At 37.2% G+C, this 24,345-nt stretch overlaps 1 protein-coding gene across 1 annotated transcript; it reads left to right on the top strand.

The window, feature by feature from the left end:
- Window positions 1-2,099: 2,099 nt before the first annotated feature.
- MAB21L4 (mab-21 like 4) lies at window positions 2,100-23,596 on the top strand. The gene is made up of 5 exons (XM_032225523.1): window positions 2,100-2,686; window positions 10,625-10,838; window positions 16,639-16,792; window positions 19,735-20,091; window positions 22,701-23,596. The coding sequence occupies exons 1-5, from the start codon at window positions 2,182-2,184 to the stop codon at window positions 22,791-22,793; spliced, it is 1,323 nt and encodes a 440-aa protein (XP_032081414.1). The 5' UTR covers window positions 2,100-2,181; the 3' UTR covers window positions 22,794-23,596.
- Window positions 23,597-24,345: the final 749 nt, after the last annotated feature.

Consider the following 24,345-nt stretch of genomic DNA (forward strand, 5'->3'; position numbering starts at 1 on the left):
AATTTATTAGCAGTATTTGTGAAGTGGCTTTCAACATAATATTAAATCAGTGTACCTTCAGCATTGCATTCATTAAAAAAGTGTTTTTTAGGCAGCATGTGTGGGTCCATATGTTTCCTATTGAGCCATAATTTCCATAAGTCTTATTAGCATAAGCAATAGCTGTTGGGAGCTGAAGTCCAATTTACCTGAAAGATAGCAGATTGGAAAAGGCTGCTCTAAGGAATCAATTGCCGTATAGACAATATTTCCTTTTCTTGATATTTCCCTTTTAAAAAAATACAGTAAATACATCAAGGTCTGGCCCTTAAGCAATTTTTTAAAAATCAAAAGCAATGTTATGAGGCTGTATTCTTAAAAAAAAAATTGAATTAAATGTAAAGCAAAACATAAAAAGAAACATTTAAAGTACATTATGTAAAATCACTAGTGTATAACATTCTTGAAGACAATGTGATATAATGCAATCTTAGACTTGTTTTCTCAGAACTGAAACACTTGTTTCTCTTGTGATCTTTTTACATAACTTTTTAAAATTTAGTATATTTAATTTTGTTTGGTATCTTTGAGGGTTTTTTACATTGATATATGTTGTAACAAGCAATTGATTATGTGCTATTACGTTGTTGACTTCTAGCAAGCACATACATTTTGTCTAGGATGGTCTGGCCCCTATCTTGATCTTTCTGATCTTCAGAAGTGCACTTTTTGTTACTGTAACTGAGCCCATTCACCTTGCTGTTGATCAGCCTCTTCTCCTTCCTCCTTTCATCTTTCCCAACATTAGTACCTTCCCCAGAGAATTTGCTCTTTGAACAATATGTGTAACACAGGATAATTTAGGCCTGTTAGTTGTAATTCCAGTGAAAGTTCTGAGTTGATTTGTTCAATGATTCATTTTATTAATTTATTTATTCAATGTTTTTATAGGGCGTCCAACTCAAACAATGGAGACTGGGTGACATGCAACAAAAACCAAATAGTAAACAGGAAAAAAAAAACCCCATAGTTGCTCAACATTTTTAAAAAAATCAACCCAACATATAAAATATCAAATGGCAACTGAACACAATAATTAAAACAACCAAAAGGGGATTCCATTCAACTGGACTCTAATGGCTGGGGGGAGGGAGGGAACTAGGTTTTGAATGCTTATAAAACAGCAAACAAATTTGGGGTGACTATTGTGTATCAGGGCCGCAGAGTGAAACCATTAAAGAGCACAGGGACATCCATCAAAAAGGTGCAATAAGAGGGCAAAGTTTAACCGAGATAATGGTAGAAAATGTGTGATCCCTATGGAAGTGTGTGTGGTGGATAGATGGTCTTCGGAGAAGGTGTCCCACAAATAATCCAGCCCCATGTCATGTAGGACTTTAACTGGCAGCTTGAATTTCACCCAGAAGCCTACTGGGAGCCAGTGCAGCTTGCTGAGTAATTGTGTCACATGGGTGTAACAAGCTGTGTCCATAACTACCTGCTTTACTACCTTCTGGATCAACTGCAACTTCGAGGACAGCTGCAAGCAGAACATATTGCAACAGTCCAAATGTGAGGCCGCTAAGGTGTGGGTGACCACCACAATCATTGCACAATCATAGGAGAATTACCCTTGGCAGTATTACTTTGATAGCCTGTTTATATTTCATTAGTCCATAACCCATAACCCAGGAGTTAAGTTGATGTATACGATTTTCCTTTACCACAAAGTCTATTGAGATGGTGACTACTGTTGTGATGAGCTTTGTGATTGAGTGGGAACTGAACACTGGGTCAATACAGCTGGATTAGCCCCCTTTAATCTGTATGGATTTATTCCAGTAAACCCAGTTTTTCAGGCTAGCTGGGTAGGACAAGTCTGATGTACCAGAAAATAATATTGAGACAACCGGATGCCTCAGATGTATCATCTGAACATACCAGTTTGACTGTTTTAAAATAACTTGGCACTTTATCAACTATGAAACAGGGAAACGGGAGGGTATTTTTAATGCATGAGTGGAATTTTACTGCGTATGCTGCTCCTCCCTGCTCTAGTCCTCCTGGCCACACCTTTCCCTCCCACCTCTATGCATATCATGGCTTTTTCAGTGCTGTGCCAATGTTTTTGTCTGCTTCCAGAGCTACCTTGGGCAACAAGAGGATTTACAGGAGGAATTTCATCTCTGCCAATCTTCCATCATGGCAGACAAGGTTCCTAACTGGCACAGCTATCTTCAGGTGATTCAGTCCCGTGAATATCAGAGAGTGCAGCATTTTCAAAAGGCAGAAAACATTTTGCTTATTGTACTGGAAAGAGTCAAGACAATGGATCCTAGAATTATAGTCGATTATTCAAGAAACTTGGAAGCCTTGGAATTTTCCCTCTCCGCCGCAGAAGATGAAGTTACCATGGAGGTTCCCTTATGTGTCAATGCTGAGGTTCTCCTGCTGCAACCATGTACAGATGAACAAAGTAATTCTGAGAATGTTACTCATAGGAATTGCCAGATGCCGAGGCCATGCTATTTAGGGGTACCCAAGCAAGAAACCAATCTGGAAAATTGGACCAAACAAGATGTGTTCAGTGCTGTGGATGATGCCGATTCCAGGGGACATATTGTGCCAGGCAAAGTTCTTCATCTCCTGAAAGAACTGATAGTTGCTGCCATTGTTCACTGCAAGCACCAGAACCTTATTAAGCCAGGTACTGTCTCGGAGGTAAAGAGAGAACGATAGCAAGCTATTGAAAATATTTTTAAAAAATATTTATTCAGGATTAGCATTTGAAAAGTGAGAGGATTGAAAGAATACAAGAAGTTAGATGTAAATTATTAATCAAAGCAGCATGTTATTCTTGTGAGGGTATATGTCAAAAAAATTACAATGCATATGTTGTACTATTCTGTACCCTCAAGCGTGTATGATAAAACACACCAGGAGAACCAGGAACAACAATATAAACGGGTATGGTATACAGTTATCCAAACTCACTTTTGTGAACCGGTAAGGAAGGTAAGTGAATACCACCGCTAGTTGCAATGCAGAAAAAAGGAACTTCATATTATCTTCTATAATATGAGACATCTTGAATTTTAGAACTAAATGCTTTTGTCTGAGATGCGATTAAATTTGGAGGTTCACTTTTCTTTTTTATCTTGTATTTCTTTAATATTCACTTAGGCTTTATCCTTGTTGATTCTTTCTTCCGGCTAATAAGGCTGGATGTGATATTTGTTGGATATCTAGTTAAATGTAGATCTTTAATGCAACACATTGCTTAGATTAAAACACATACCAGTACTGAGATTCTGGCTTGATCTTGCAATTGTACAACTATTATGTAGTAATAAATTTCCTTAGGAAGTATATTAGACAATACATCAAACTATGATAACAGCTCTGTCCAGGAATGCTGAACATGTTATGGCAGATACTAGAACTTGAGACTTTGGCATTATATATATGACAGCTTATCAACAAACTGTAACCCATTTTTGGCTGGCAGAATGTTGCAGGAGGCCATGGAGGCCGAAAATAGAGCCCAGGCAGGGTGCGTGCGGCTCTCCCGAGCTCTGTTTTTGGCCGGCAGTGTGTTGCAGAAGCTGTCCAGGCCAAAAATGGGCCAGGCGGGGGTCCCTCATGACACCCCCCCCCATGGCTGTTTGTCTGGCTGAAGCACCACAGGCTGGTGCTTGATATTTCCAGGCCAGACCTGCAGGCCAGATCTAAGCCCCCCATGTACTGGATCCGGCCCGCAAGCAAGTTGACACCCATGCTGTAGAATGAACTGAGTAGACCTCTTGTAAAAGCAGCCATGTCACTGAACTGTTATGTTCAGTTGCTTTAAATGTTTTCCCAAACTGTTCATTTCATTGTATGGACAAGAGCCTTACAGGCACCACCAGTTAAATAATGTTAACCAATTAATAAGTTAAATAATGTGAGTATGGTTACACACACACATACACACACACAAAGTTAATAGGAGGTAATAAAGAACATGTAATTTTTACTGATATCTATTGCTCTTTCAGATTTTGCGGCTCAGATCTGTAGCCCTATTTGTATGATATTCAAAAATGAAAGCTGCCTTTCTCTTTAAATACTAACAATGCTTTAAAAGAATGCTTTAGAATTTTAGTAGAAATGTTTTACACCTCATGAGAATGAACATGTCATTTCTGCTCATTCTGGGAGCACCCACATTTTTTAAGGTTTATATAGAAATTTGGAAACAAGCCCAGCTACTTTAAGAATAGCAAAGTGATGTTTGCACCAAGTCCCAAAGAGCTTCTCTTGAGTCATTTCTGGAGAAGGCAAAGCCCTACACGTTGAACATTAATCAGAAGTGCTTCATACCTCACATTGGCATGGCACCTTTCTGTTATTCATTGAAGGAATGTGACTTAAAAAAAGAACCACTGCCTGACTTAATGGGTGGATTCCTTAAAATGTTGGAAGCTTTTTTTTTTTCAAGCTCCCACTGAAGCCTGAAAAGGTACAGGTGCTCAATCAACTCGGATGGTCCTGTAGTACTTATTTCTTATGGTGCATTATCTAAGAAGAGTTCACTGGGCTTGAAATGAGCATATATGTTGCTTTGCCCTAGTTGGCTTCCTTAAAAATTATAAGTTTAGCAGAGGTTTTTACAGCTCTCATTTACACTTATAACACTCACACTGTGTTGTTATCCAGTCTCAAATTGTTCTGCTAAGTTATTACTTAGTTATTGTGATGCTATACTTTGTTTGGGATATGTTTTTTCTTGGCTCAAGAAACTTGGTTTCTGCTTGTTTTTAAGGGAATGCATTTTCTCCTCATGTGATTGCTGATTTCCAATCTGCTTGATGCTGTTACACCCTACAGCAATGTTTTCTCAGGTACCTGTATCAAGCCAGGAAGAATTCAGGAACTGATTTAAAACTGAATCAGAGCAATTTACAGTAAAATGCATAAAAGCAGAGTAATAATCATAACACAGCAAGAACCAAATATAAAAAGTAACTGTTACACCAAACAATGAAAATCTTTTATAAACTCCAGTAGAATTGAAAAGGTATTTGCTATTTGAAGAATATATACTGTATATACTCAAGTATAAGCCTAGTTTTTCAGCCCACTTTTTGGGCTGAAAAAAGCCACCTCGGCTATACTCGAGTCAGTGAAAAATTTGCCCGAAATGGAGGAGAAAAAGGGGCGGGGCCATGCCGCTGGGTGACGCTCGTGAATCATCATCACAGCGGGACATCAGCATCATGAGGTGAGTGAAGTATTTCATTGAATACACCGGTATTGTGTGATAATAATTTGTTATGCAGAGCAAATTTTTACAATGGCTACTGTATATTTAATGGACACAGGCAGGCTGTATATGTATTCAATGGGCAATGGCATTATTGGTATCTATTTTTATTTTGAAATTATCGGTAGCTGCTGCATTTCCCACCCTAGGCTTATACTTGAGTCAATAACTTTTCCAGTTTTTTGTGGTAAAATTAGGTGCCTCGGCTTATATTCGGGTCGGCCTATACTCGAGTATATACGTACATACCTATATACTATACATATCTTCCAGGGCAGGATTTTAATTTATTTCTGAAACAGAAGAAGTACATTACTAAAAAGACAACAAAACATAATGCAGATTTCTATAATCTGAATCTATCATTTTATGTGTGCATCATTAGGCTATACAAAATTGAAAACAATTTAAAAATCCATACAAATTGGTGAAATAATAAGTTTAATTATAATAAGTGTATCTCAGCAGACTATGACCAGCTGACTTATTTTTCCTATTTAATCAGAATCTTATTGTTAATGGGCAACCTCATGGCTGTGTTCGTCCTTAATACAATTCTTTAGCTTAAACTGAACATGGACAGACGTGAAAGATATTCAGAACACAAGGACCAGTAGAGGGCTGGGATACATATACTTGGCCTCTGTTTACTTCAGATCAGATTACAGAGTAATGGAATTGAAATAGGCTATTTACATCCAGCAGGTCTATGCCTCTATTCATTGATCCAGTTTTAAGTTCAGTTAGTCCTCGGTCAGTTTGTTTAGTGAAGATTAGAAGTTACAATGATACTGAAAAAAGTGACTTATGACCATTGCAGAATCTCCATGGTCAAGTGATCAAAATTCAGACACTTGGCAACCTATTTATGACAATTTCAGTATCCTAGGGTTATGTGGATCAGCTTTTGTCATCTTCTGACAAGCAAAGACAATGGGGAAGCCAGATTCACTTAATAACTGTGTTACTAACTTAATTAATGCAGCGATTCACTTAATAACAGTGGCAAAAATGGTCTAAAGTAAGGCAAAACTGATTTAACATCTGTCTCACTGAGAACAGATTTGTTCGGCTTAGTTGTGATCTTAGTTGGGGATTCCTTGTGTTATTCACGCATATTTTATGAAAGCAGATTATCACCTCTTGTTTCCTGGTACCACTGTCAAGAGTTTTTACTATTGGGATTCTGCATACCTCCACCATCTTTCATTTGGAATCCTATACCTTAAATCCATCATTCCATGCTTTGCACTCTGGTCTGATGGAACATAAGTCTTGATTTCTTTTGTGTATGATAACTTTTAAAAGTATTTAAAGAGGGCCATATGTCTTTTAGCTCTCTTCCCAGGCTAAGCAAACCAGGCTCCTTCAAGCTCTTTAGAATACTTAGTTTTTAGGACATTCTAACAGTTCTTCTCTGAACCTATTCAAGTTTCTAAAGTATGTTCTGCATAACTGGATACTCAATGAAGTGTCTGATCAAAGCAAACACACACAACAAACAAGAAGTGGAACTGTTACTTCTGTAATTTAAAAACTATATTTCTGTGATGTTGACAAAAAATGTTCCTTTCCTTTTATGGCAGGTGATATCACACACTGACTTCATTTGCAATCCACTATAATTCTTTCACAAGTACTAATGTTAAGTCATTCTCATTTTATTCCATGCATTTGTTTTTGTTTCTGAAGCCAGTACTTTGCCTTTGTCCTTATTCAATTTTATTTCTGTTATTTCAGCTATTTCTCTTCCTTGTCAAAGTCACTTTGAATTTTGTCTTCTAACACGTTAGCTACACTATTCAATTTTGTGTCATCTGCAAATGTGATTTCATTCAAGTCAAATGAGTCATTTCATCCAAAAAATAAATTTGAATGAAATAACTGTAAGATATTAATAAAATAATGAAAAGCCATGGAACTGGTACAGAATCTTGTGCTATCAATTATCACTGTTGAGTTAATAAGGAGACATTGATGAGCATCTTGGAGTACAATTCTCCAACCAAATACATATTATTTGTCATGATATGCTACCTCATATTTAATTAGAATTTCGTGAGGTACTTTGAATCAAGATGCTGCTGCTATTAATCTTGCCTTTTACATTTATTATCTTAGTCATATTTCTATACAACCTATCTTACCTGTGACTTTGGAAGGTTTCCAATAATATACATATATATATATATAATTCAAGGCAGTGAACATAACTATTTTTCCTCCTATTTTTCCCAACCAACAACCCTGTGAGTCAGGTTGGGATAAGAGAGAATAGCCCAGTCAGTTTTTGTGTTCAAGGGAGGCCACAGTTTCTTGGTAGCTAGGCGAACCCCTTAATTACTACACCAATTTGGTTCTCAGTAGATCTACTGTGTCTGTAACATTCCCATCTTCTGCTAAGAAACATTCCCTATTAAAAAGTTAGGTGCTGCAATGTTAATATAGCAAGACTTATTCTTTACAAAACTATGCTTTTTTGTAGTAATGACCACAATGTTTTAATGTACTTATTTACTTTATTGTGGAAAATACTACTAAGTAGTTCTGCCTCATATAGTATATATGTTAATTAATATATAGTTTAATTTTGTTAAAGCTTACTGATAAATGTATCATCTTCCATGATACTTATTTTTTCTAGATTGTTCATTTTGAAACAGTGGCATTTGCTTTTCTAAGCACATGACACTTCACATATCCTCCATGATTTTATCCAAGGCAATATCTAAATGATTTGAATAAGCCTTTACAAAAGTAGACCAGAATGAAACCTAATGGGTCCAGTGAGAACTGAGCACAATGGGGTAGTGCAAAACTAAACGGAAAGGAAATAAAACAACGCATAGCAATAGCAATAGCAGTTCGATTTATATACCGCTTCATAGCCCTCTCTAAGCGGTGTACAGAGTCAGCATATCGCCCCCACAGTCTGGGTCCTCATTTACCCACCTCGGAAGGATGGAAGGCTGAGTCAACTTTTGAGCCGGTGAGATTGAACCGCCGAACTGCAGTTAGCAGTCAGCTGAAGTGGCCTGTAGTACTGCACTCTAACCACTGTGCCACCTTGGCTCTTAAGGCATAATTGCTTGGACTGAATAGAGTTTGCCAAAATTCTGTTATAAGCTTCATTCATTTTGTATTAACATAATGTATATTATAAAACATTCCAGGTAACACACATTATGGATAGTCTGGTGATACAAGATAGGAGACGTTCAATTGAATATTGCCTGGTATCTCAGGAGCCTTCACTATTTATCATGGTATCTATTGGGATAGTCTCTGAGGGTTGAGAGTGATGATCACCATTGGTGGTCTTCTTTTTAAAGGATAGGTTCCAGTTGGTAATGAAAAGATTGAGACCGAGGCTCCTTTGCTATGGAGAGTGCTGGGCTGAATGTTCTCATAATAATTTATGAATGTTGGGAAAGTACATGCTGTTCAGAGTTAACAGCATATGATAGGTAAGTAAATAAAGTAGTCCAGGCACCTATTTTTTCCTCAAGTTTTACTACACTATAAGAAATGAATAAAACATTATAAATGCAGATATCCTCTGGATAGAGTGGCAGTCCTGCAATATAACTAGAAATTGTTAACACTATAGTGGTTTGGATAATTTGAACTTTTAAAGATAAGGAGAAACATTTATATTAATGTTAAATATATTTCTAAAATATTATAAAAAACACAGTTGCTTGAATTGTACAATCAAAACTAAATGCGGTATTGATAAAATGGCAAAAATAGGTTTATACAGAAAAAGCAGTTAGAAGATTATGAGGATTGTAGATTCAGAGATAGGGCAGAAAAAGGCAGTACAAATTTGTTTTCTGCCCCACCCTTCTAATGGTACGTTGCTCTTGGAAGACAAATGGAATAAACATTACTGAAAAACAGATGATGTGGGGGGAAAAACTAACATGTTTGCATTATGTGAATATGCATAACAGGTCAGGGTCTGAACAAGTCCCAAGCTCATTCTCTTTGTTATTTTCCCCACAACTAGCAGTTATTCAAATAAGAACTTGAACAACACCTATGGGCTGTCAACACCCGCTGCTAACTCTATTGCGAATACTTAGGTTGATTCAAAACACTATTTAATTTTTTTTGCTAATTTTCTACAACTTGGTACTCTCTAGATCAGGGGTGTCAACTTGCACTGTCACGGCGGCATCATGTGACCTATCATGACTTTCCCCCTTTGCTAGACTGGGTATGGGTGTTGTCAACCGCGTGATACATCTGGCCCGCGGGCCACAAGTTGACAGCCCTGCTCTAGATGTGGTCACTAACTGGTGGTCTGTGGACCACTGGTGGTCCATGAGAAAATTTTGGTGGTCTGCAGAAAAATTATTTGCATTTTATATTGCACTAATACTATTTATCTTTTTAAAAATTCATATGATTGGCCCACAGGATTTAATATTAAGAATTTAGTGGTTCCTGAGGTATGAAAGGTGGGTGCCCCTGCTCTAGATGAATGGACTGTAATTCCTATCACTATCAGGTAGAGCAGAGTTATCTCGGGTGATGGGAATTGTGTTCTTCGCTTGTTTGCATGGCTGTTTCTGGCATGCCACAACCTGGTTCTGGTCCACGGACAGGGGGTTAGGAACCCTTGTATTAAGTCACCCTGCAAACATAAAAAACTAATTCATATTAGGGAACTGGAGACTAAAACATATGAAGAACGGTTGCAGGAACTGGGTATGTCTAGTTTAATGAAAAGACGGACTAGGGGAGACATGATAGCAGTGTTCCAATATCTCAGGGGTGCCACAAAGAAGAGGGAGTCAAACTATTCTCCAAGACACCTGAGGGTAAAACAAGAAGCAATGGTGGAAACTAATCAAGGAGAGAAGCAACTTAGGAGAAATTTCCTGACAGTTAGAACAATTAATCAGTGGAACAGCTTGCCTCCGGAGGTAGTAAATGCCCCAACACTGGAAGTCTTTAAGAAGATGTTGGAGAGCCATTTGTCTGAAATGGTATAGGGCTTCCTGCATAGGCAGGGTGTTGGACTAGAAGACCTCCAAGGTCCCTTCCAACTCTGCGATTGTATGGTATTATATGGTTTTGATTTATTGTACACAAGTTATATTTAACTCTTCATAAGTGGAATCCTATAATATTATCCCTTTGTGATGTAAGCTGCATATCATGCCATTTTTCATTGATATTAGGGGTTTGCATTGCTTCCTGTTTGTGCTTTAGGACACAAGCATTATTTGTGAAAGATGCTAAGACCCGGGACCTAAAGAGGCTGAAGTTGACAATTACTTTGCTATATTCCTTTGACATCCACTGTGTTTTTTTTCCCTCTTAAATCAGGTGAACTTAGTGCTGAGAGGTTAAATGAGGATGGGATGCAGCTGCCTTTGTTGGTGTCCAGTGACTGGAAAACGATCTGCTTCAACATTATCCCAGTAATGAGGAGAAAGCAGGATGCTCCGAACAACTGGCAAGAAAGAGGTTTCCCAAAAGGCAGTCTGAGCAAAGTCAGTCAAGAAGCTGTTTTCATTCCTGCCAGTTACCATCACTGGAGGTAAAACTAACGCTGTTGTGAAAGCTGCCTTATGGGAAAAGGCCCGACTTTAACATAAAAACCTTATCCCAGATGCACTTCTAAGAAGATTTCTATGGTTTAGTGTAAAGGAAGGAAAAAGATAAATCATATGTATGGCTTCTTGATTCCAATTCATACCTACCAATATATTATCATATTTTTACACCAAGTTCACGAAGTGCTTCTTTTTAAATGCAAGTATGTATGCAGTGGATGTATCCTGTATTCTTCATGTGAATCTGAAGATTTCTGAGAAAAAAAAATATACAGGCTAGGTAGCCTTCCTAGCAGTCAAAATTCCCAGCAGCATGGAATTTACATATCAAAAATTTACATGGGAAAATTAGCTTTATAAAATACAAGGCTTCTTACCTATGGGAAAATGTTTGTTCCTTCTTGGTACATATTATAAATCCCTAATGAAGAGATAAAGCATTAGTTCCATACAGTATATCAGGGTTGCTCAAATGTAAATGATCTAAGAATAGAGTTTGGAATAGAACATTTTGTCCAAAATTATATGATACTGTCCTAGAGTAACCAGGTTTCAAGGTTACATGTCTCTCCAGACCTGTGCTTTCTAGCCCTTTGGAGCCCTCTTATAATAAAATGTCAAAAATCAGAGGAAGGGAAATATATCATTTTGAGATAGGAAACACAGTAAATATTTTATAATACCTATAAGTTTAAAATAAATTATTCAAAAACCTTTAAAATTCAGAGGAAAAGTTAACATCCTATCCCATTTATACGTATCTCTGAGGTGCTCCTTCTACCACTGCAGTTTCATACCCTCCAAGAATATTAAGTATGGTAGCTGGCCACCAAAATTTCTCACCTGTGCACTTTCCACAGTTGATATAAGCAACAAACAGTACAATGTCAAAGAGTTATCTAAAGAAGCTAGCTAAAACTTCGTTTAATGTTTATAGTTTAAAGCTGTCAAGCAAAATATTGCTGCGGTTTTCTTAAGCAACTTGTTTAGGCATGATATGTACTATTATAACTATTCATAAAATCTCTATAGGTAGAACTCAAAGAGGTTGGCATCCGGAATAGATTACATATAATCTGGTGCTGTCAGTAATTGATGTGTTCTTCACAAAAGCATGCAGAGATTGTAAACACTTGTGCAGGGTGCAGAATTCTCATCAGGTTCTGATTGTTCTATGGGACTCATTTTTACTGCCATCTGAGCTCCAAATTCTCTGGTAATTTGATCAGTCCCAAAATGGAAGCTTAACTCACACAGTTTTCTCCACTTTGTGTGTCTTGCTTGCTTCATGGCATTCCATATATATAAATTTAAAAATAAATAAATGTCTTGGCAATCATATCTATGTATTTATTCCAGGGACAGAGTACTTAAAAATAGTTTTAGCTACACACATGGGCTTCTGAGTACTAAAAACAGACCAAATTTTGTATTTATTCCCACATGCCCTCACTTAATGACCACTCATTGAGCAACCATTTAAACTTATGATGGTATTATGAATGAGTGGTACTAATAACCAGACATTGTACTTAAGATGGTTGCAGACTCTCCATGATCACAGGATTATCATTTATGACCCCTTTTTGGTGGGACATAAAGCAGTACTTCCCAATATGAACACAGAGGGCAAACTCATTTTGGCCAAAATACAATTCTGCAAATTCATAGGTACAAAGCCATATATGGCTTTAAACATCAATACTAACACGATGGTTGTATTGGTGTATTGGTAACCAGTGCAGTGATCTCAACATAGGTTCAGCAATATGACTCTGATACCCTGCCATCAGCAGTTGGACTATAGTTAATATGAATCAACTGCAGCTTCCAAGTTGTCTACAAAGGAACCACCTTGTAAAGTGTGTTATAGTAGTCTAAATATGAGGTGGTGGGAAACTGAGTTGCTGTTGTAACAGCATCCTAATCTGAGAAAGGCACCGACATACCAGGTGAAGCTTGGAAAAGGTCCTCCACCTGGGTAGGAAGATAAGATACTGATGCATCAGTAACAAACTGCACTGCTTCTTCTACTGGGACTTATTTTCTATATAGCAATTGGCCTTGGTATATGAATAGAATAGTTGGAAAGGATCTTGGAGGTCTTCTAGTCCAACCCCTACTTAAGCAGGAAGCCCTATACCATTTTAGATAAATGGTTATCCAATCTCTTCTTAAAAACTTCCAGTATTGGAGCATTTACAAATTCTGGAGGCAAGTTGTTCCACTGATTAATTGTTCTAACTGTCAGGAAATTTCTCTTTAGTTCTAGGTTGCTTCTCTCCTTGATTAGTTCCCACCCATTGTTTCTTGTCCTGCCCTCAGGTGCTTTGGAGAATATCTTGACTCCCTCTTCTTTGTAGCAGCCCCTGAGAACACTGCCATCACTGCTAGTCATTTTTTTCATCAAACTAGAAATACTCAATTCTAGCAACCATTTTTAATATGTTTTATTCTCCAGTCCCCTAATCATCTTTATTGCTCTTCTCGGAACTCTTTGAAGAGTTTCAACATCTTTTTTTTTATAGTGTGGCAACCAAAACTGGAGGCAGTATTCCAAGTGTGGCCTTATGATTGGCAATTGTTTAGATTTTGGGGGTAATCTAATATACTATTCTATCAGAGAGTTGCCATTCTGGTCCATGTTCTAACCATGGTAAAAATGAATTTAACAATTGACTGCTTTATATTGGGATTATTTATGGTAGCTCTTTGCAAATATTTAAAGGCAGATCCTTCAGGTCATTAGCGTAAGACAGCTGCATTTAATATTGGTATAAATTTTTTTCTCTCTCAGCCTTTCTATGACATATAATATGTTTTATTTTACAAAATAATTATCCCTGTTTGGTATATAAATAAGGAATCCTCAGAAGCAAAGAAGAAACCTATTTGATCCGGCCAGAACTGATGTGTAGTGCACAATAGGTGGGGAAGTCTTGTTTGCACACAATTATCAAGAACATGATAACAAAACGAGGAAGGCTAGAGATATGCTAATCATAACTATGGGCTGATTTTACTTGTAACATATCTGCAAATGAAGGAGTGACTGAAATAGCTACATTCTTGCAACAAAAATAGCATATAAAATGATAGCACTGGTATGTGACAGGGAAATGTTACTGAATCTGACTACCCATCCTTGACATGCCTATGTGTTCCATAGTATATATGTGGAATCCTATTCACCTGTTAGTGCAAATAGTTACCCTCAGATCTGAGAGCATAAACCAATGCATTATGAAACAGAAACATGTTGGACTCTAGATACATATGCACATATACATAAACACTTTCTTCCCTAAGAGGAAACATATATCATATTTTGATTGCCAAATATGTACAAGAATGTTTTAATGTTGTTTGCAGAGAAATCTGTATAGTTTAGAATGTGGAAACTGTGCAAGGAACTGATTTTTGTGAGCTGAACTTTGTCATTTATTTCAGCTTAGAAACAATGCATCCTCCTTTAGAATCCCAAAAGCTGCCAATAGTCTCCACAGTCCCTAGGTCCCTTAAAACAGAACTAGGAAGTCCTTACCTCTCTGGATATTCAATAATAATGTAATTCTTAGTATTTCATTTCCTATTCTGACCGAGGCTTCTCAAGAGCATGAAGCAAACTCCTTATCCTGACAAAAAACCCTTTTATTAATTTACTGTGACTTCTTCTCATTTTCTTTTACAGAACCCTGATTTCCATCCTCCTAACCTAGCACAACGCAAAGTGCTAATTCTCTTATATGCTAATTCTCTTATATGGGGGTTCACAAACCCCCATAGGACTGAAGAGAGCAATTAGGGCAACACTCGGCTATTGCAGGCAAAACAAGCTGGTCCTTAACTTCGATAAATCAAAAAATTTAGTTTTTGCCAAAAGACCAAGCCAATACTCCTGGCAAATAGAAGGATATAGTTTGGAACAGGTTAGAACATTTAGATACCTTGGTGTGGTTTTCCACTCGCTAGGGACATGGAAGGCTCACCTGGATCACACATTGCAAGTAGCCATTAGGTCCTCAAATGCAATCAAACATTTCTTTTATACAGGTGGAGGTCAGTTAGTACCTGCTGCCTTAAAACTTTTTGAGGCCAAAACATTGGCACAAATTCTTTACGGGGCACAAACAGGAATCCTTGCAAAGAGAGACTTGTTAGAAACCATTCAAACAAAATTCCTGTGAGCCATCTTAGCTGCTCCCAATGGAACTCCAAATGCCCAGTTAAGAATTGAGACAGGCATGCTTCAAATTCAAGTAAGAGCCTGGAAGATGATGGTCATTTATTGGCTTAAAATGCATTTCTTTCCAGAGGGACTGTCCCCACTAGTGTTGACTGACAATTTCCCTTCCCCCTGGAAACAAGCAATTGATCACAAGCTAGGCTCTTATAGGCTTTCACCATTATGCTTAATGTCCCGAGGCTTTGAGCAAGCAAAGCAAGTAGTAATCAATAGAATGAGGGACATGGAGTTCCAAGAAGAACTAAATAGGTTGCCTTTCCACAGTAGGGACAGAATCAACAGGGTATGTGGGAATCGGCAAGATATCTAAATGACCTGATCTCTCCAAAACAAAGAATAGCTTTCTCCAGAGCCAGATTTAACATTCTTCCTTCAGCACTCCTCCAGGGCAGGTATAAGAGAACACCTATAGCCGAACATGTTTGTATATGTGGTAAAGGAGAAGTGGAAGATAATTCACATGTACTATTACACTGCGATCTATACAGGTCTGCATATATTCTTCCCTTATTAGAGAGATTGCCAGGGAGAGCAGACAATTTTTATCTAGGCTTTCTCCTCCAGGACACTAACCCGGTTACCACGTATGCAGTGGCAAAGTTCTGTGCTGCTGCAATGTCCATAAGAAAAAAATTGGCTACAGTATAGTACCATCTTGTACCAATTATCTGGACATATCTTTAACAATCTTTGGACCATAATGTTATTATCCACTTTTAATTTAAATACTTTTAATTATATTTTAATGTTAGTATTTTTAATATAGTGTAAAGACAAATGTATATTGCTGGTCTTTGACCGTAATAAAGATCTTACTTACTTACTTCTCATTCACATCCAACAAAGTCTTTCAAGGCAGGATTTACAGTCACAGACCTTATTTGACTTGGAGAGCTGCCAGGCTGATATTTGCAAAACTTGGCAAGGAGTCTCAGAGAGTCATGAATCAATTAAGCGAACTAATTGTCTCCTGCAAACTCTACTCCCCTTTTGCTCCTCTTTTATTTCCTCTGGGAGAAGGCATTCATTGTCCCCTGTGGCCTTGCTCCCAAGTTGACCCGTTCTTTAGCTGTTCTCTTCCTCTGGCAACTCTGCACATGCGCACACTGGGAACAGGCTCCAGCTGTTCGTCTGTCTCACTGATGTCTGACTCTGAAGGCAGTTGATAACTGGCATATGACCCTGGCTCCCTCTCTGCCTCCAACACCGAGCCCTCATCAAACCCTTCCCCAGACTCCAGGACTGGCCCATCTTCCTCCCCAACCTCCTCACTGTCCAAATCCGCTGCCAACTCTGCTGGCCGCTGGTGGGCCACAACATTACCTTTGCTAGTTGAAATGTTAGTAAGTGGAGAGTCATCTTGTTTTAGGTAGCCATATCCTGAAGAAATCAGTTTGAAATACTAATATGCATGTTGACTTCTCCAGTAATTCTTAGCATGGATATTAATATGAATTGTGGATGAATGAATCCTACAGTGAAGCAGACTAAAGTCTGAAATAAAGTGCCAACTTCCAGTTGCATATTTTTCTTGTTAGGTACTCCACCAATCGTCCCATCTTGAAACTTCTTCAAATTGTAAGCACCCTAAAGGGATATCGCCTGGACAGTCTCTGCCTTCTTGACCAAATCAACCATGAGTATTGGAGAGAGAAAGGAGAGGAAAAGGGGCTCACATTTCAACACTTGAAGGTTGGTGGGATTTTTTTTTCCAGAAGTGCAAAACTTAATTTTGGTTCAGATGTATAGCTATTAATAGTTTAACACAGAATAATGGAGAATGATCAAATGCCCCTCCCTTCATTCCTGAAGGCTCCTGACAGATTGGGCTTTAATTTTCTGAATTAAAGGAAGCCTTTAGGCAGCATCTTTATGGGGAGGAGGTAGGGAAAGTAGTTAAGTATAGGCAGAAAATAAGAAAGCTTCTCTTTGTAGGTACAGTATCTTCTCTAATGTCTGGTTGGCAAAGGGGGCTACTATGGAACACAACAGAGTACTGGAGATCAGGACTAGTGCGTCCCACTTATCTCCCTGTGCTTCATATAGTAATTGAACAAAGATTAAATATGGCTTACACCAATTGCTGAATATTGTGTAAATTAAACATGATTGCAAATCCATAAGTGGGAGCAACTCTGAAATATTCTGAATATTTTCTTTCACTCAGTGTAGGGCTAGAGTTTTTACGAACTTAGCAGAATATCAAATGCTGCTTGGGCAGTTAGAATTTCATGTTTTGGATGTGATCCATTCCTTACCACTGCATAAAAGATGGAGTAGTAGAACGTGTTTTACAAAAATCTGGGTCTGTGCCATGCAACTCACAAGCAATGTAGCTTAATTATTACACCTTTTGATTTTAGCTAGTTATATGTTCTTTCGAGAAATGAGGCCAATTTTAGAATGAACTGAAGTAAGATTTATTGTTTGTTCTTATTCAGCTTTGTTTATGAATTCGGTTATTAATTGGACAATAATTTATTAAGCTTATCTTGCCTTAACTTTGTGAATGGCTTTTTAAACTTCCAGTACCTGCATTTTCTTTTTAACTGCAACTTTAAAAGCTTAGGAAACATCAAAGAAGCAACATACTTCAGTGCACTGTTCCCTACACCATTAACCCAGGGAACTCTACTACACTCCCCAAAATAACATCTAGTAGCTCAAACAAAATCTTTGTTGTGTGGCACATGTATTTTACTGGGAAATGCAAATTAAGCAGGCTCAAAAAACCAGGGCCCAAACACAGTATGAATCTGATAGTGATGCCCATTTTGCTCTCTGAATTTGTGGATACCTAACCCTAACTTGATTTGCTACCCAATGTAATTTTACCATGTACTTTACCAGGAAATATAGATATCAGCAACCTCCTAAGTATATCGATGCACTACATATCTGTTGGCGATGTCCACTTTACTCTGAATTCATGGAGACATAATGCTAATCCTAACTGAATTTGTCTCCCAATGGTATTTTCTCATATATTTTACGAGGAAATGTAGATAAGGAAGCTCAAAAAATCAGCACCCTCCTATGTATACAACATGCTACAAATCCATTGGTAATATCTATTTTGTTGTCAAAATTCATGGAGAACTAACCCTAAGTGAAATTGCCCCACAATGTGAATTTCCTATGTACAATAGTGGCCAAAATTGTGGAAACCTTTTGGAAAAAGGGTACAGAATTTTTGAGGTTTGATGGCTAATAACACTACTTTTCTTTTGAGTAGTACCATAAAATTATATATCAATGGAAATATAATTTAATCAAGAATGTAATGCAATAACTTTTATGAAGGATTTGCTATTAGAACAGCAGTTATAAAGAAGAAAAGTGAAACATGTAGAAAAAAATAAGATATACAAAAATTATCACCATAGAAAAAATGATATATACAAAAATGATCACCATGTCAGTTAATACTTAGTTGAGTAATCTTTAGCATGAATTATGGCCGTACAATGTCTTCCCATGGAGTGAACCAAGTCTTTTAGTTCTACAGCTGTTATAATGTGAAACCAAGATTGAATGATTGCTTCTATTAACTGGGTTTTATTGCTGGCTATATTTGGCTATACCTTTTCATAGAATACAGATAATAGAACAAACTTTATTGGATTACATTCTTGATTAAATTATCTTTCTATTGATATATAATTTTATGGTACTACTAAAAAAAAGTGGTATTATTAGCCATCAAACCTCAAAAACACACTTTCCCCAAAAGGTTTCCACAATGTTGGCCACTGCTGTATTTTAACCAGGAGGTAAAGGTGGACTCAAAAAGTCAGCATCTTCCTAAATGTACTGACGCATTACGAATCTGTTGGCAATGTCAATTTTGTTCTCTGAATTAATGGAGATCTAACCCTAAGTCAATATGCCCTCTCATGGAATTTCCCATGTGTTTCACTAAGAAACATAGATAAGACAGGCTCAAAAAGACAGTGATCCATCTATTATTATCAAAATTAAGCTCAAAAGATCTATTCAGTTTCTTATAGTAAGCTGTATTTTAAATGTTTAATAAGGACCAAAGGTTTCAAGACTACAGGTTGTCCTCAACTTACAACAGTTTGTTTAGTGACTGTTCAAAGTTACAACAGCACTGAAAAAAGTGACTTATGAACCTTTTTCATAGCTATAACCTTTGCAGCCTCCCCATGGTCACATGATCAAAATGCAGATGCTTGGCAACTGGTTCATATTTATCACAGTTCCAATGTTCCATGAGATCACCTTTTGCAGCCTTCTAACAAGCAAAGTTAATGGGGAAGGCAGATTCACTTAACAATTGGGTTACTAACTTATCAACTGCAGTAATTCACTTAACAACTGAGGCAAGAAAGCTCATAAAAAGGGGCAAAACTCACTTAAATGCTTCACTTAACAGAAATATTGGGCTCAATTGTGGTCGTAAGTCAAGGACTACCTGTACAAGTAAGCTACTTTTGGTGTCCCCAAAGTTGGGGAAAAGTTGATTTTTCCCAATTTTTTAAATATGAATTATTTACCAGAACAGAGACCAATATTCAATGTATAATGAACAATAATAATATGTTTGGTTTTACATATCTTTGAAAGGCTTTTTTGCACTGCCTTTAGTAATTATTCCTACTTCCTCCTAGATGATATTGCTGTGGGCTACTCATTTTTTCCCTTCCTCTGAAGATTGGCTGAGTCTGGAAGGATCAGTATATCGTCTGCTGGTGATCTTACTCTGCTGCTTGGTGACCAAAGATCTTCCCCATTTTTTATACCCAGAGCAAAATCTGTTCAAGAATGATAGTCTCTACCTAACTGCCTTGTATCCCAAAGTGGAAAGCTTTGCCATAAGTCCTAAATATTTCCTAAAGTTTCATTTTGCCCAAAGAGAAGGCAAGGAATACCATCAGAAGGATAATGGTCTCAAAGCTTTACTTCATCTCCCAGCTGAAAACAGAGACTACTGGGATACTGCCTTTTTTGATATGCTTCTTAGCAAGGTAATTAGTTATAAATGCAAGGTTTAAAATTTATAATTTGATCTTTTTCCAGGTCTGTCTGTAAGATCTTGCCACTTTCCTGTGGATTCCCTAGTATAATCGTTCAAATATTTATTAATGTACTTTTACATGTAACCATTTAATTACATATACATATATGAATTTTCTGCTTACATTTCTTCAAGATGTTTAGACATGTGAAGTTTAAATAGAAGGGAAGGCTTATGCATCTTCATATATGCAATTTTTACTACAACTACAATGCATTGTTAGCATTCATTGATGGCTGAGCTAAGTCCTTACTTTGCATTCTATAAATATATGGACATTTTTCTTTTTAATGGGGCATTCTACAGCTTAATTACTCGGTATTATTTCAGCACTCGCCTTGATTGTATTCTCCAATAAAGGTCTCTGCTGAGTTTAAATCTCCTGTGATAAAACTTTAATCAAAAGCAATAATACATTTGTGTTTACAAGTGAGGAGCCCTGAGAGTTAGAGATAATTTCCGAAGAGACATTCATGTTTATTTATTTATCAATTTAGACACCGCCTAGCTCACTATCTAAACGACTTTGGGTAGTTTACAGATTCAACCTGTCTGGGAGGGAGGGATTAGCCTGATGGGAAACAGCCTTTTTTGAAGGGTAGAAAGAAATTAATTCAACCTGTTTTGGAGGGAAGTACTCCTTTGTGCGCGGGATATCTGGAGCAGGTCGGCTACCAGTGCAAGGATGCCCGCCTGCCACAAGTCACGAGTGGACGGTGGGAGGCATAATATCACCGCCTCAATTTAACCTCGACAGTAAAGTCGCTTATTGTTGCTGCAGCATCAACTAAGAAAGAATACCTGTCACAGGATGGTCCTACTCATTCTGCACTGTTGACAGTGCCAAGCAATCCTTGCTGCTGCAGTTAAATGGAGATGGCAAACTTGTACGGCACTCCTTGCAAGCCACAAACCCGGAGTGTTGGGATTAAATTTGTTATTATTTCATTTAAAAATGCAATGTTATTTATTTTATTGTTTTTATTTTATTTTGTTAAATATTTCCCAGTTGCGTTTTAATTTGGTTTAATTCCTTTGTTCTGGGCCTATTGTTCTTAATAGAACAATCTTACCTGTTTTTCAGTGGGCTTCTACCCAGCCCTAAGCCCCCCCCCCCCCAAGTTCTTTGGCATAAATATGCCACATTAGTAAAAAAAATAATGCTACTTTTGTTTCCTTGGGTTATTACTTCATTGTTTTTAAGACAACTGCTGTACTGTTTTAGCCTTTGAACTGGTAAATTTACTAAAGAAAAATTTACTAAAGAAAAAGAAACAAACATTACAGCAGAAAAGTAGATTGCTCAAAGAAAGACAAGCAGTACTTCCCACAGAGAAATCAGTAATATTTTATATATCAAGCATTATGCAGAGAGTATAGATTATATGCTATTGAACATCACTGCTAAGAGGTTATTAAAAATTTACAGGCAGTCATGACTGACTCAGTTGAGGGCACATTCTCTGTTAAATAAACAGTCAAAGCCCGAGGTCTGCTCAAAAGAAAATAAAACAGATCAGGCAAAACATATAGCAGTGTTTTTGATATGACAATACAGTAATGCCTAATAAGACTGAGGACAAATATAAACCAACGTGGGTGTGGGAACAAAAACTTTAGGGAGCATCATCCCAATAGAATCTAGAATACCAGCCTCAGGGTGTGATGTATAATACTGTATAAACTGTCACAGTGGTAAGTTGTGCAACTCCAGCAAGGGTTTTATGCAAGAAGGTAGTCTTGAGGTAGTCTGAGAAAGAGCAACTACAAAACCATTTATTAAGGATGTAGTCAGCAATATTTTTTTGTAAATTGTGTCCACAATACCAACATGACTGCCAACCATTGTGGGAAACAATTATTGACAAATTAACCATTCAAATAAATAAGTATGGAAATTGAACCCATCCTAATTACGGAATACTAGGGACGGAGTAGCTCAGCGGCTAAGACGCTGAGCTTGTTGATCAGAAAGGTCGGCAGTTTGGCGGTTTGAATCCCTAGTGGCGCATAATGGAGTGAACGCCCATTACTTGTCCCAGCTTCTGCCAACCAAGCAGTTCGAAAGCATGTAAAAAATGCAAGTAGAAAAATAGGAACCACCTTCGGTGGGAAGATAACAGCGTTCCGTGTACCTTTGGTGTTTAGTCATGCTGGCCACATGACCATGGAGACATCTTCGGACAGCGCTGGTCTTCAGCTTTGAAAAGGAGATGAGCACCGCCCCCTAGAGTCGGGAATGACTAGCACATATGTGTGAAGGAAACCTTTACCTTTAATTATAGAATAAGTGATACAGCAGTGCGCAGGGGATTTTTTTGTGAGAATGAGAATAGTAGTGTCATGGTGTTATATTGCATGCTTTGCCCTTTTAGGATGTGCTTGTGACACCACAGAACACAAAGAGACCAAGACTTGCAATACCACATGGCAATACTGCTTTCCTTAACCTGTCAGTTTCCTTACCCTGGCAACTGTTGGATCTGAATATTTTCTTAAAAGCCAGTTCTAAAGTAATGGATATGTTATTTGATATAGTTTGATATTTTTGTTTTCTAGTTTCAGGTGAACCAAGTTAAAGACCCACAACGGATCTCTGCTATGTCAAGCATCTTGTCAAAGATTAAGAAAATGGTCCAAAATGAGAGTTGAAAATTCTTGTGCCTGGATGAATTTTTGAACATGCTTTATATTTAGCTTATTTCTTGTGATCAAGCTTCAATTCTGATTTTTGGGGTTTCTTGCTCAAGAAAATAAAGCACATATAGCATGACATTCTTCAGTATATAAATGTAGCACTTGTTGAATTCAATTTCATTACTAAGAATGATGGTCCAATTTGTAACTACTGTTTTTTTATAAAGTAAGTAAAATATATGGTGATTCTCTGTCCATATACTGTCTTCCAAAAGTTGCTACCAAATAGTAATTGTGAATGTGACAGCAATAATAATTATATACATGCAGAATAATCCTATTAATCGAATTACTGTAATGTAAAATTAATATTTTTGTCTAGAGCTCTCACAGTCTTCATTCTGTTCCTCATTCACCATGACAGATATATTCCTTGATAGTATGCTACTATATTAGAAGAAAATATTAAGATATTCTGAGTCTCTTTAGGAAATTCCAAAGTTCAGAATGAATACAGGAAATGTTTTTTTAAAAAGGATGTGAAGTATTTTGTATAACTTTTTCAGAAGCTCAGGATTTATTGGACATCACGGTATGTTATTATTGCAGATTTCTAAAGGCTGAAAACCTGATGAAAAACATAGTATAAGAAACTCTGGTCATCCATTGCTTTAGTAGGAATTTCAGCAGTTCTTTGCTCACTTGCCCCCCTTACTGATAATGATTGGTAGTACATCTATGAATTAAAAACTGCACAATATCTAAGGGGTTGCCACAAAAAAGGAGTCAACCTATTCCCCCAAAGCACCTGAAGGCAGGACAAGAAGCAATGGATGTAAACCAATCAAGGGGAAGCAACCTAGAATTAGAAGTTAATCAATGGAACAACTTGCCTCCAGAGGTTGTGTATGCTGCAACACTGGACATTTTAAAGAAGAGATTGGACAACCATTTGGCTGAAATGGTATAGGATTTCCTGCCGGAGCAGGGGGTTGGACTAGACGACCTCCCAGGTCCCTTCCAACTATTCTATTCTGTTCTATTCTATTCTTACACATACATACATCTGTGAAAACCTGGATATTAATCTAGAGCTAAACCCCTTTTTCCCATACAGCCCTTGGAGCCAAAACGGCTGCCATTTGCATTGTAGAATGTGATATTTTGTGAAGAATATACACTTACAAAGCAATGCTAGATCCTATGTAATGTTAATTGCAGCCATATAATGTATCTGTATTCTTTCTGCAAAGGAAGAATTTATGAAGTAACAAAATCATAGCGTATCTTTTTATGTGATTGTACCTAAAGATATATACTGTATGTTTATGGCGCTGCCATTTAGTCGTTATTTTTAATTCCATTTTGTGTGTGTTAATTCATATATGTGAGAAAACTAATAATGTAATACAATTCTATATGAAAACTTGTTATCTGACTTTGGTATCATACAATAATTAATTTTTCCCAGTTTATGGCTCAGTTTTATTCTGATCACACACTGTAAATATATCATTTACTAATGGCACCAAGATAATTTCAATACAATACATAATATATATAACTT

This window comes from Thamnophis elegans, chromosome 10 (assembly GCF_009769535.1).
Source record: "Thamnophis elegans isolate rThaEle1 chromosome 10, rThaEle1.pri, whole genome shotgun sequence".
Classification (NCBI taxonomy): Eukaryota; Metazoa; Chordata; class Lepidosauria; order Squamata; family Colubridae; genus Thamnophis; species Thamnophis elegans.

Excerpts from the sequence above, each read along its gene's own strand:
- MAB21L4 (XM_032225523.1), top strand. The coding sequence starts at position 2,182 with ATGGCAGACAAGGTTCCTAACTGGCACAGCTATCTTCAGGTGATTCAG. Across the intron at positions 2,687-10,624 it reads CCAGAACCTTATTAAGCCAG|GTGAACTTAGTGCTGAGAGG; the intron begins GTACTGTCTCGG and ends CTCTTAAATCAG. Across the intron at positions 16,793-19,734 it reads TCACATTTCAACACTTGAAG|ATGATATTGCTGTGGGCTAC; the intron begins GTTGGTGGGATT and ends ACTTCCTCCTAG.